At 44.0% G+C, this 14,426-nt stretch overlaps 1 protein-coding gene across 5 annotated transcripts in view; it reads right to left on the reverse strand.

Moving 5' to 3' along the window:
- ZNF704 (zinc finger protein 704) overlaps nt 1–14,426 on the reverse strand; it is a 231,888-nt gene that overhangs the window by 43,374 nt on the left and 174,088 nt on the right. For all 5 annotated transcript variants that reach the window (XR_005531415.1, XR_005531414.1, XM_039250103.1 and 2 more), the window contains exons 3-4: nt 7,180–7,283; nt 2,189–2,454 (exon numbers count right to left, since the gene is read on the reverse strand). Coding sequence is in view for 3 of the 5 variants with exons in the window: in XM_039250103.1 (XP_039106034.1) it covers nt 2,189–2,454; nt 7,180–7,283 (370 nt within the window). In the remaining 2 variants the exon portion in view is untranslated. The remainder of the gene's footprint in view (nt 1–2,188; nt 2,455–7,179; nt 7,284–14,426) is intronic.

A 14,426-nucleotide genomic window follows, 5' to 3' on the forward strand; every position in this document is an offset into this window, starting at 1 on the left:
ACCATCGGTGGCTGCGTCTTAATTTCAGGACGTGGTGCATTGTGCCTGATGGACACGCAAGAAATACTGGTTCACTTAATAAATAAAAAATAAACAGCAACCATCCCACATCCTCATTACTCTCACTATTCAAAGTGATTTTAAGTTATAAAAAGGCAACGACTTGGTCTCTGTAAGATCCCTGATTTAAAACTTAGTGACGATGAGCGTCAGCAAGCAGGGGAGTACCACCCTGGGGAAATCCAGGTCTGAATAGAGGGAAAAATCATAAAGAAAGAAGGAAGAACATGGTTCTTAGTCATGCATTTACTCCAACTATCCAGCACCCTGCAGAGTGGGTCTGTCTTCAAATGAAGCTACTTTGTAATGAAGCTTTTTTTTTACTTTGTGACTTGACTATCCCCTAATTTAGTCGAAGCCGACAGACCTTAAGTACAAGTCTGACCCGTGCAACTTAACGTAATGCAAGAGTGTGAGTTTTGGCTTGTGTGGCTCCATTAGAAACAAAAGGCTGGGGCAGGCTTTCAGCCGTGCTTGGCAAGGTGGGGGTTCCCTGGGCTGGGAGTCCTTGCCACCGTGCCAAGACGTGCTTGATGACAGCCAGCACCACACACTCAGGTGACCCCAGACAGAAAAGTCTGTGCAGCTTGAAGCGCGAGGACAAGAGCTCGGGTCCACATGGCTGTCTTGCCTGCAGGATCCAAGTGCCCGCCTGTATCCCTGACTAGTCAAGTGAAGACTCAGTCCCTGGGGCCCCACAGGATGCTGGGACCACTCCAGCCTCACCCCCCACCTAGGAGACTGGTGTGTAAAACAGCAACTGTCCATGTCACTGCCTCTGGGATGGACAGGAGACCACACAAATGCCCTGTTCTCTGGGTGGAGAGCGAGCTGTACAACCTCTACTGTTACACATGCTGAATGATGCCAACAGAGAAGCAGGGAGGGACAGTTGGACCGATGCCATCTCTTTGTTTTGCTCTTTGGAATGAAGTGGGGAAAAAACAGGTTGCATTGCAGTCCTCACGGCTTTCTTTGCTTTGGATTTTTGTTTGTGAATAGTCATTAATAAGGAAGCTACCAATAACAAATCAAAATACCAACAGATCAAATAACAACTTCATATTTATACGGAGATTAACAAATATTAAAGAGTTTTCTAGATGTGGCAGTAGCATTTCTCGATTCTATGAAATAGAAATGCTTTTCGAAAATTGTGAGTACACATAATAATTTCAACGTATGTGAAGAAAATGAAAAGAATATGAGCTTTAGGTCCAGGCAGCCCTGTATTTGAAAGGCAGCTCTGGCCCTTTCTCACCTGCAGGATAGCAGGGAGTTGGTGCATAACCTCATGCTTGTCAACCTCCTGCATAACCTCATGCTTGTCAACCTCCTCCTATCAAATCACTGATCAATGATTTGATCATCAAATCAAACCAAACGCCTATCAAATCAACCTCCTATCAAAATGGTCAAAGAATACTAACCAGCAGAACTGCTGTGAGGGCTAAATGAAACTGTAATGAATTAATTTATTAAATCAATTAATTAGGTCTCACTTTTCACTTTTATTTTGGCACGTATATAATTTGTAGTATGTAAGTACATACATAGGTTTATATGTCAGCTTGCACGTATGTTTCAAGGCGGTTTTATACAATTAGACGCAAAATATTCTTCCCAACAACCCTTCAGGGCTTACGGAAGCAGAAACAAGAAAAATACAGTATTCACTTTACAGACGAAGAAGATGAAGTCCCACGAACAGAGTGAGTTAATCACCAAACCAAGCCTAAAGTGCAATCTGGTTGATGCCTGTTGTTAATTCTTACACCACAGGTTGGGGTCGGGGAGCGGTGTACTTGGAAGAAACGTATCAATGATTTGGTCATTTTTGTTTTTAATCATGACCCTTAATTTACTTTGAAACGTCCACAGGATGGGGTCTGGGGGCATGCCTACTTGGAAGAAACATATCAATGATTTGGTTATTTCTGTTTTTAATCGTGACCCTTAAATTATTTTGAAACGTCAGAGAACGTCAGAGGGGGGCAGGGGGCGTTTCCGCAGATCGCAAGGGGCGTGGGAAGCAAGACTGCAGAACCCAGGCTCACGCCGGCCCTTCCCTTCGAAGGCGGCCGTTCGTGCAACTACAACCCCAAGACGGTGTGGCCGACACACCAACCTTTCTCTTCCTGGGAATGGGCTCGTCAAAGAGCAGGTTGCTGGCCTCCGCCTCGTCGATGCCGTCGTCGGGCTGCGACTGCGGCTGCGGCTGCGGCTGCGGCTGCGGCGCGGGGCTGCGGAAGGGCTTGAAGCTGTCGGCCGACAGCGGCGGCGACGGCGTAGACGGGTTGGACTGGTCGCTGGGGGCGCTCCAGCTCCAGTAGCCGCTGCTGCTGCTGCTGGATGGCACGCCTCCTCCCTCCTTCCAGGATCCGCTGAGGCCCTCTGTCCGTGCACACAAACACAGCGTCAGTGCCGCTCCCAGTGTGAGCTGGGCAGTTCCCGGGCGGGGGGAGCGGGGGGGGTAGGGGGGAGGGAATGGTATGGGGAACCTTGATTCTATGCTCATGAAAGCGCCTGCAGCCCACTCCATACTTTGCAACGGCTGCGTCTGCAACATTTACTCTGAACCTCAAAAAAAAAAAAAAATCGCATCGTATTATAGTTGATAAACATTTCGCTATTTTAATCACGTAACAGGCTTTTCTAACAGTTTTCTCCAGTGTGTTTTGTTCAGCGCTAGCTTCTCAGGATGACAGTGGAAATTATATGAAAATGAGAAAAAATAAGATGTTCTCGTTCACTAAGTTAGAGGAGCTCTGTATTTATTGACTGCATTTCAAAGAAAGAAATCATTGACTCTGCCCGCCCCCCCTCCGCTCCCCCACTTTTAAAAGGAATTTCTCAAAGATCTGTGGTCCTTGGATTACATTTCTAGAAAAAGTCAGTCTAAGATTTAAGAGCCTAAGAGAATAATTTCTGGAGAGTTACCTACAGCCATCTACCTTATTGTAAGAGCTGCTTATTATAGCAACTGAGAGCGCCTTACATTTGGTGAATGTTTTCCATCTCACAGAGCTCATTCACACCATCTCATGCATCCTCGCATCTGTCTCTCAGAGTAAGCATTGTTATGCCTACTGTGCAGATGGGGATCCTGAGGCGCCAGGAAGTGAAGTGACTTGCCACATTTCTAGTGTGTCACTCTGGTGGGTGGGAGGCCCAAGCCCTGGTCTGCCAACTGATCCTTCTTCTTCTTCATGCATGTGGGCCTGGTGCTGCGAGCAGCCTCTTTCCTTTCCAGCAAAACTGAGATCAGAGATTGATTGGTAATAATTACTGGTAAGATTGGTGTTGAATTTTACCTTTCCACTTGTGGGGAAACATTATGAAATGTTTGCTAACGTAGAGAGAAAGATCTTTGCTCAGTTAGGATGTATGGGGGGGGCGACTTTTAATCACTGAAGATTTGCTTTACCTTTGAAGATGCCCAATCTTAATTAGCACTTGCATAAATTCTACCTTCTTTTTAAAGGATAATTTCTCCTACATATTTATGTGCATTTTGAATATATTAAAACTATAGTCTAAGTACATGTGGGGAAAAGTCTCAAAATGCCTCATTAAAATATGCTGCTAACATCTGTGTAATTAGTAATGAGGACAAACGATAGACTAACATTCATGGAAAAAATTTCTTCAACACCTTCACATAATTATAGATTTCCAGCATATTCCTCAACCGTGTCAAACAAAAAGTTCACTTAAAAGACTGAAGTTTGAAGTTGAAATACCAGATGTAAGCTGCCCATCTCATTAAAGCAAGGCTCTGACAGAACCCAGTGGTCATTTATGCAGGCTCACACCTCGTCAGCCACAACTAAACCAAATTAGCATCTCACCTCTGCAGTCTACACAGAGACTGATGCACTGACTGGACCCGAATTGTCTACTGAAAATAAGAAACCTCCATTCAGGGTAACACGACTTCAAGAGGGGCCTAATGTAAGGCCTCAGTAATATAACCTGGTGTGACACTCCTGCTTGGCAGGCTTCTGAGGCTTATAAATACACTGCAGTAAGCACTTGTAAAATAAAATAAGTTCATGGTGCTAGATGTGTAATCATGCTCTGTGTGTGGAGCTGAATTTATTTTGAGAACCAACTATGATTACAGTGTGGTTACCCTGCTTCATGTCGATGCCAAAAGTTAATTTGTTTACTTGTGAATGACCTTTCCTTTAGCAACACTTTTTAAACAGAAGGACGATGTGATATAGAAATAACTTTTTCAGGGGCGCCTGGGTGGCTCAGTCGGTTGAGCTTCCGACTTTGGCTCAGGTCATGATCTTGCGGTTCGTGGGTTCGAACTTCATGTCGGGCTCTGTGCTGACAGCCAGCTCAGAGCCTGGAGTCTGCTTCTGATTCTGTGTCTGCCCTTTCTCTCTGGCCCTCCCCTGCTCATGCTGTCTCTCTCTGTCAGAAATAAATAAAACTTAAAAAAAAAAAAAGAAAAATTTTTCAGAAAAAAAGTCAGAACCAATTCAGAGTGGCTTTTTGTTTTTGTTTTAGAGAACAGTGTCTTCCTAAGAAGTGTTTGCCAAAAACTCACACTTATATACTGCTGGACTCTTACTCTCTTTGCAGACCCACATGCTGACAAAATGATCCTTCTCAAACACGGAAAAGGATCAACACTGATATACAGTAATTCTGGATTTAATCTTTATTTCTAAAAAAATTTAATAATTCCTTCCTTATCATAAACTGCTCTTCCTTTTTAAGAATTTGCTTCCTGTTGTAGACTTAATGAGAGATAATAGACAATTTGGGATTCTTAGTTGAGTCGTAATTTCAAAAATCATAATGAACACTGAATTACTTTCATTATAACTATGCTAACAAAAGTTTTCATTGAAGAAGTGAAGAGTTTATTTTGAATCTAACCTTTTAACACAAAGGAACATTAAAGATGTTCTCAATTAAAAAAGAATGCAGTGGTAAAAATGATGAATGCATTAAAATAATGCTTTTTCTCCTCTGAGGATTCCATGAAATTCTGCAATTCCTTTTTCCTATGATTACTTTTGGGGGTGGCTTCAGTTTTGCTTTCATGTAATCTTTCTTCAGTGGTATGGCCAAGCCGAGAAAGGGAAGTCAGGACACCTGCTTGCCAACGAGCCCTGAGCAGGTCATTCAACAGGAGTGGTAAGGCTCATTCCAAGAGCACCTTGTACCCCAGTCGGACTGAAATTAAGTTCTGGTGAGGACTCACTGGATGTTCACCATATTTATTTTGACACCCCCTGCTTAAAACCAAATGATGTGTGAACCGTAGCTCAGTCCCTTGACTGACTAGGCCGGCTTTTAAGACAAGGTCTTCCCTTGCTGGAAAGCTTCATTCAGTGGTCTCACTGCCATACATTTCAGCGACCTGGAGTCTGAAGTTCAGTTTGGCTTCTGGCCAGGGGTTGTCCACTGTGAATGCTCCTGCCAGAACCGCCAGTGACCTTCTACTTGATGCAAAATTTAGTCCTTCTCATGGTTGACCTTATGTAGCATCGGAGTCTCTCCTTGAAACACGCTTTTCCCTTGGCTTGCATGAAACCACACTCTCCTGCTTCCCCTCTACCTTCGTGGTAACTCATCAGGCTCCCATCAGCTCTTTTCCCTCTGCTGGTCCCTCACAGGATGAAGGGCCTTACCATCCCCCTTAGCCATCCTCTCTTTACACTCTTTTTACACAACTCCCTCGAGGCGATCTCATCTCTTGGTAAGGCTTCACAGTTCCACACGGGAAGCTCATGTCTCTCTCCCAGGTTGCACCCAAACCTCCACCAGACATAGACCCTTGAAAAATCCTCAAGTTCTGACTACTAAACATGTTTCAAACCAGACTTAGCATATTCTTCAGAAACCCCATGTCTTCCCCAAACATTTACCCGTATATTTATCTCTCTGCTCTGTTCTGTCTTGGGGAGTGGGCCTCCTCTGGAAGCACACTGACTGCCTGAAAGCCACCCTCACCGCTCCCTGTCCTTCCTCCTCTCTGTCCATCACCCAGTCCTATTGACTTTACCTTCTTCACATGACTCATTTATGTCCTATTCCTCCCTGTTGTGACCACCAAAGCCCAAGACGCTCATATAGTTCCGTTTTTTGTTTTTGCCTGTAAATCCAATCATAACTTTCCAGTGCCTATCACTTCACAGCTATCCTATAGCCTCAGATTAATGTCCAGACTCCTAGCCAGGAATACATAGCTTCTCTTGATAGACCTTAGGTCATGCTTTCCAAATTCATTTCCCTCTTGATTTATCACACTGAATTATATGTGTCACTATTATCATCACACTGAATTGTATGTGTCAATATTATATCACAACTAAGCAGATCTGAAATTGGAAAGATACAGAATAGAATTTCAGCTCTGCTATTTACAATCAGCTAATTCTCATGTGCTTCAGTTTGCTCATCTGTAAAATAGTGATAATAATGTCTCATAGAGTTGTTATGAGAATTACATGATAAAAAGCAAGCTTAGTACTTGCTTGGCACATAGTAAGTGCTTAATAAATGCCAGCCATTAATATGATGGATACTTGTTCCCCCCCAAAGGAATTGTAAAATATGAATGATTGAGTATGAATACTGTTTTCAATGATGTATTTAAACCATCTAGCATGGCATCTAGTAAATACATATTGAATAAGTGAACGGACTACATACTTCTATTTGATTAATATTATTCCATTGGGACAAAACCTTTTCAAAATATTTCATATTCAGAGTTCTTTGATCCAACTACTTGTCCAATTGAACAGAAATAATGCTGGTGAAAATACTTCATTAGACCAATCTCTATTTAAATAGGGAAAAAGGAACCCAGGCACTGAAAGATGTGTTCTGGACAGGTGATGGAGCTCAGTAAATGTGGGTTGGATGGATGGATGGATGGATGGATGGATGAAATGCTGTGAGGTCTCTGGGGAGATCAGGAGGAGGCTGATAGCTGTGAGGTCTCCATTTCTTCTACACATATTTCCCTTTGCTTTCTGCTATGGGTGGCAGTTAATTGTTTATTGTGTTTGATAGGAATGAGGGCCCTCAAAGAGAGGCTCTGCTCTTGGTGTCAGGGACCCTTCCCTATGCCCCATACCCCAGGCTTACCATTTGGCCGCACAGGAGGGCTTCGAACCAAAGGGCTGGTGGACAAGCTGGTTAGTACCATTGCTGCTGTCACCTTGTCCATGTCCAGTTCCTCTGAAGATTTCCTGTCAAACAGGGTGGGGAGGGGGACACTGTTACCCGTGCTTACTCTGTGCCTACATGGTCCATGTACCCCACACGTACCATGTATCACATGCTACTATACACATTTGCTCCTTTAACTTATCCTCATGAAAATCCAAAGTTTTGTTAGCTTTACTGTACAGATCAGGAAGTTGAGGTCCAGAGGTTAAGCAATCCAGTCCAAATCCTATAGCATGAGGAAGAGAAGGATTCATTCATTGGATATTCATCTAACAAGTGTTTATTGAGAGTGTACTATAGGTTAGACCTAGGCACTGGTGATGCATGGTGAACAACAGAAGAGGCCGGTGGGGGAAAACACAATTATCAGTAAACAAACAAAAGGGACCAGAATAATTTCTGATAGTAACAAATGCTATGAAGGGTATAAACAGGTTGACATGACCATGATGGAAGGTGGCTGCACTCAAGGGGGTCAGGAAAGGTTTCTCTGAGGAGATGACACCTGAGGTGAAGTGTGAAGGGGGAGGTCAGTCCTAAGGAGGTAGGGAAATGCCCTCCGAGCAGAAGGGACAGCTGTGTAAAGGTGAAGTGGCAGGAATGAGCACTGGATGTTTGAAGAACCACCTACTATGGGTGAGAAGGGGAGAGGGGTGCAGAGGTGGTTATGTGGAGTCCTGTGGCCATGGGAGCTATTTCAATTTTATTCTAAGTGGGATGGGAAGTCACTGGAAGGTGTTGAACAGGCCTAGTGACACAATATGATTAAAAATAATTACCAGAGCTGCTATATGAAGAGAGGATTTTAGAGAAGGCACACTAGGAGGGAGGCCAGTTAGGAGAAAATTGCTAGGAATTGAAACCAGAGGAAATAGTGGCTTAGACCAGGGTGGGGGCAGTGGCAGGTAATCTGGGCAGGACTGGTCATGCACCGAGTGTGGGAAATGAGCAAAAGGGAACAATCCAGGGTGGTTCCCGTGTGCTGACTTGAGCATTCACTAGAGCCATTTAATGAAATAGGAGAGTGTGGAGGAGAAAGGCAACTAGAGGTATTTAAACTCCAGTGCTCTGCTTTACTATACTCTCCCTAGAAGAAGGATGGGTCACAGGAGTAGTTACCAGGTTGTTACAGTGAAGAGCCATTGGTAATCATTCATTGGGATGGAGAGGTTACTCTGGTTCATGAATTTTGGCCAGTTAACCCCGAGTGAAGGTTCATAAGAGAATGACCATCATGAACTGGAGTCAGCTTATTGGAGCTTATTTCAATAAAGAAGTTAATATCAAGAGGCAAAAACTTACGTAGTACATAGACGTCAGATACATTGTACCACCTCCTGAGAGATGAACATTTTCTATTTTCAAATTAGGAAACAGTTGAAGAAGTACAACAGAGGATTAATAAACCATACTGACCAACGAATGTCACACTGACAAACACGGCTTTCATTCGAGGGGTGCCGTATAATTTATAAAAACGATGAACTCTGAGAGATTGAGACTCTATAGCATCACTTCACAATACACTGGGAAAAGAGATTCCTAAATTGGAGAAAAATCAAAGTGTCCCCAAAGCTGGGGGGCTGCCTAAGTAATTTCACCACAAAGTCATAAAAACTATTACAATTTGGCCCTCCAATGTTCACGGTGACACTAAATTACTAAACAAAGCTTACTCTTTAAATCCTAGGTGCCAAAAGATGAGAATCTTTCAAATTTCCTCCTACAGTTCTTCTCAAAGCACCTTACCCTCTTTCTTGGCAAACTGTTCTATCAAAAGACAAATTACTTTTTTTCAGAATGGCAATCAAATGCTTCTAGAAACAGTGAAATTCACTTTGCAGGAGTTTTTAAGACCGTCTCATACACTTCGGGGAAAAAATCCTCATTCAAGTGGCACACAATTAAAAGATTTGCAATATCCATAATTTACAGGAGCCTCATACTTGGGAGTCGAGCTGATGCCAATGTCTTACAGAAACAGAGCTGCCTGAAACAGCACCAGAGAAAGAACTCGAAGCGCCTGAAGGTAATGTTGAGTGTTTTGTGGCTCCCTCTCCCTATGTAGTCACAGGGGGAAGGAGTAATGGGCGGCCTTGAAGGAGAAAGGTTTGCTCTACAATTTACTCTCTAGACCTCTGCCGGTCTGCCCTCCCCAGAGCCCAACTGTCAGGATCATTCCATGCCAGTAGGGGGCACACACCAGCAGCCTGCTCTGTCCTCTCAAGACTGGGACTTCTTCCAACCGTCAATCTTCTCTTTCTCTTAGTAACCAGAGGACGGAGAACGAGGATAAGTGGTATGAGCTTGGCACAGGGAAATGGCATGTCTACAGGGAGAAGTCCCCTTGCCCCTCTGGGGCTTGCTATACAGTCAAGCCTTTCCCCCCACTTACATCTTGGTTTCAGGAACCTTTATTTTTCCTTCCTCAATCTGCTTTGTATCTTTTTGGATTTTTTTTCACATCTAAGGTGAACATTCTGATTTAGAGGTCCGGCCGAAAACTCAAAAGCTGATCTGTGTATTTTTTAAATATGAAGATCAACAGAGAACCTATCATTATAAAATATGCATTTGTTTCGCATTGCCAAAGTCTACCACTACATTTCAAAACAATTATTGAGTGTCATAAACTGGATTTCTGATCAAGAGTGAAAAGAGTGATAAACATTAGTATGATCAGAGCGTTTTTGTTTTTGGATTTCCTCTGAGTTTCCCACTGGCATCGGGGGTTACTGACAACAATAACAACAAAAAAATCCAAAGAATACGTTGTTACTGATTCACTTAACCTGTATCTCTCTGGGAGTATTTTATCACGCTACATGAAATGTTACCAGACGATATGGTATGGTCTTGTGCTGAGTTGTGTTTTTGTTTTTATCTTTGTTTAATTTCTTTTGGTTCAGTACTATCTAATTACTGATTAATTGGGGCTGCAAATTCAAATCCTTATAATTAAACAGGAAGAGATGATATACAAAGTCGAATTTGTTACACTTTGAGAAAATTGCCAGAAAGGCCTTCTGTTAGGTTTAGAATTGTCGAGGGAAAAAGGAACTCACTAGAGGTGATGTGAAATATGCTTTCTTAATTTGAAATTGAATTTGAACCTACTGTTGAAAACCATATCAACCCCATGTTGGCAAAAGGCTGAGGTCTTTTTCAATTAATTCTTCCTCTCAGGTTTAGTTGAATATTATGGAACTTAATAAAATTCAGAATTATTTTAAAATGATAGTAATATTTGTTGGCATTCTATAGAGGATTTGTCCCTCACGTTGACCTGGCTAGGGTGGATGAGTAGGATTTCAAGATGACAGGATCCCATTTCAGGCAGGAAAGCAGGCAAGTCTTTGGCTTGCGGTCTGCTTAGGAGTCCTAATTGAAGGATGTAGTGGGTGCTGAGAGAGGACGGAGCGTGGGCCTGCTCACGGGCCCTTGTGTGACAGGCTAAGTGGTTCATCATATTCTTTCAAGCAGAGAGAAGCCATTGAACATTCATCAACCTGGGAGAGAGACAGATGATCAATCTGTATCTTAGAAATGAGTCACAATTGAAAATGTTTGGAAAGGGAAGAAAATAAAGAAAGGCTATTTAGCTCTCTCAGTAGTTAAATCTTAACTCAAACCCAAAGAGTCCGACTAAGGGGCAACTATTCCTCTATGAAAAGAGGTACTTAGTCTAGGAGAACAGCACTCCCTTGATATCTGGTGAGCATGTGCCCTGGACCTCTCTGGGAGAGGTGGTAACAGTAATGGTCAAGAGTGCAGGCTCTGGAATTAGTTAGATCATGTGGCTTCAAGTCTACTCTCCGCCATTACTAGCTGTGTGACCTTGGGTGAATCACTTGTCATCTCTGAATCTCTGTTTCTTCACCTCTAAAAGGAGGATAAAAGGAGATCTGTTGAGAAGATTCAATGAGAAAACACACATGAGCACCACCAGCACGCAGTCTCACCCATCGTCAGATTTCCGTAGATGTTGGCTAGGAAGAACCTTCAAAGTCATGAATATGCCCATAGCATATCTCCCCTGTGACAGAGGAAAGTATTAGATTACTTCACTTGCTATTATTGAGACACCAGCACTCGCAGTTGTTGCTTTTGGAGGGGGGTGTTATTATTTTTCATGGTGAACAGACTGTTTTAAGTTCTTAGGAATTACTCTGTAAGACGTGGCAACTGGCGCAGGGAGGAGCAGCTGCTCGTCCCTCACTGGAGCGTCACAGAACCTTGGCAAGGACACAGCTCATGACATCATGGCTCTTGAGGGCTCTTCACAAATAGCCAAAGCCTGGAAGGCAGTTTGGATTTTATGCGTAAGAGTTTCTGCCTTCAATCCTCAGTCTTGGGTACTAGCCGTGTGCTAGGGGCTCTTCTAGAAACTGGAAACACAGTCTGAAGGAAAATCAGGTAGAGTGTGTGCCTTCCTCAGCTCTAGTCTGTTGAAAAACCAGTCCTTAATCAAACACGTAACAAAATACACATTAACCTACAGCCGTGACAAATGCAGGAAGGAGTGCTATGGGCTTGATGAGGGTCTATCTAAGCACCGGCTGAGGGGAGCCCCCTCTCGGCTGGCCGAGGGGGACCGGAAGCAAGCACTCCTGCAGTCTCAGTGAGCTCTGGGCTGCTAGTGCCAAAGCATGGGCGAGACTGCCTTCAAAAGGAACAGAAAAAGGCTGAGCACAGTGAGTGTCCTGCGCACTTGGAGAGGGGACAGCCCCCGTAGGGCCTTCCAAGTTCTGTAAAGGATTTAATCCTCATCTCAAAGGCCTCGGGAATCCCTCAAGCGCTTCAAACAGGGTGGGGTTGGAGAGGTCACGGAGGTTGGGGTGATACTATCAGATTTGCTTTTCAACACGCTCACTCTGGCTCTTGTGTGGAAAATGAGTTTCTTAGTTTGACAACCGATCTTTTACCTGAGGACCCGATTGCCTGGTGGCTGTGGCAGCAGCTTGCAGGATGACGTCATCTGCGACACGAAGAGGCAAGCAGGAGTGTGGGCTGCGGGAGCCGACCCCGCCCCAGGTCCTGGGTCTTAGGCTGCTGGGGCCCTGGGCGCTGGGCCGTGGCCTGGCTGACAAGGCCACCTATTGTTTATATTGCAAGAAGCCTTTCTAGTTCTTTTGAGTCACTTCATGCCTGAATGCCATCCGCTTCGAGGGTGCACGCAAACACGGTCTCCCCTGGCTAACCCACCAGCTAACCGAGAAACGTTTTACACCCCGGAGAGCCATAAAAGACATTTATCTGCAATTAAAGCACTGTAGTAACAAACGGAAATAAAAATGAATAATACATTCCTTAGATTAGCACTAATCCAGTTCCTTAGCAACTACAGAAATCTGCTGTCTAGACCAAGTTTGATTACTTTTGAAACGTGTGATAATCCTAAAACAAGGAGCGAAGGCTGAAAATGAAATCTCTCCTACAGGGAAGCCCGCGGCAACCAGCTCCAATCTCGGAATCCTGGGAAGCTTTAACGAAGGGTTTGGAAAACTGGATTCAGTTAACTTTTACACGTGATTAAGCACAAAACTTCGTTTCCTTCCAAAGGTATTTTGTAGCAAGAGCAGGAGTCTAGTCAATGTTAACTCTTCCAGTTTCATTTTGGCTGTTGTTTATTTTAAGACATAAGGAAGATGAAGGAAGCTGCCTATTGCGATAAAGCGTCCAGTGGACTTGGTCAAACAAGATGGGAAAATCAGAGCAAACATATCGTAATACATAGGCAATACGGACTAGTGCTTCTGAAGCTACCTGTGGTGAAGGATCATTTTTTATTTAAATCCAAGTTAGTTAACATATAGTGTAAAAATGATTTCAGGAGTAGAATTTAGTGATTCATCACTTAACATATAACACCCAGTACTCAACCCTACTTAATGCCCATCACCCATTCAGCCCATCCCCCCCACCCAACGGCCCTCCAGCAACCCTCAGTTTGTTTTCTGTATTTAAGAGTCTCCTATGGTCTGCCTCCCTCTCTCTTCTCTTTTTATCTTATTTTTGCTTCCCTTCCCTTATGTTCATGTTTTGTTCTTAAGTTCCACATGTGAGTGAAATCATATGTATGTTTTTCTCTGACTTATTTCGCTTAGCATAATACATTTTAGTTCCATGGCAAATGGAAAGATTTCATTTGTTTTGATCACTAATATTCCATTGTATATTTATATCACATCTTTATCCAGTCACCAGTCGATGGACATTTAGGCTCCTTCCATAATTTGGCTATTGTTGACAGTGTTGCTGTAAACATAGGGGCGCCTGTACCCCTATGCATCAGCATTTTTGTATCCTTTGCATAAATACCTAGTAGTGCCATTGCTGGGTCATAGGGTAGCTCTATTTTTAATTTTTTGAGGAATCTCCATACTGTTTTCCAGAGGGGCTGCATCGGTTTGCATTCCCACCAGCAGCGCAAAATCATTCCCCTTTTGGTGAAGGATCATTTTAAAGAAATCTCTAATCTGTCACGGATAGATACTTCTGTAAAATACAAGAAAAACTGACCCATGGCCATTGTGGCTCTGGCCTACTGCTATGCGAGCCTCCAAACGGTTGCTTCTCCTCAATTTCTGTAACTCGCTCATGGTAGACCGGGGACAGAGTTTGAAGACTGTCACTGGCCCATGCTGAGTCGCGTGGAACCAGGCGACTGCTGTGATGCCCAATTCGTTTTGCCGAAGAAGATGGCATTCAGTGCTGTTTCTCTCTTTCTCCCACCCGCCGCCTTCTCCTCCTCGACCCTCCCGTGGTGACTTCTCTCCTGTCCCTGGTCACTCTGCTCACTGCACTCCATACTCCATAATGAATGGCCCCTCACGCGCCCTCTCCCCTTTTACCGTGCCTGGGCCTTCCCCTTGGGTCACTCCTTTCCGTTAGAGTTCCTCACCCTGTCCCCCCCCACCCCCAACCGTTGGCCTTCAGCCTGCTCCTCTTTGCTGGCGTGCGAAGCCCAGTCCCTTGCGGCGCAGGTGTGCAGCCATCTTGCTCTCTGCCTCTCTTCCTGTTTGGGCATTTACCAGCCCTTCCCTTAGCGCCTCTTTTCCCTAAAAGTCACCAAATATTGTGGCATCTGAGTTACAGCCATTATTTCTGCCTCATCTGGAATTATGATCCTAGGAGACGTAGGGAAAGCATCCTATATCCTG

Source organism: Hyaena hyaena, unplaced genomic scaffold, assembly GCF_003009895.1.
Source record: "Hyaena hyaena isolate Hyena2069 unplaced genomic scaffold, ASM300989v1 scaffold_358, whole genome shotgun sequence".
Classification (NCBI taxonomy): domain Eukaryota; kingdom Metazoa; phylum Chordata; class Mammalia; order Carnivora; family Hyaenidae; genus Hyaena; species Hyaena hyaena.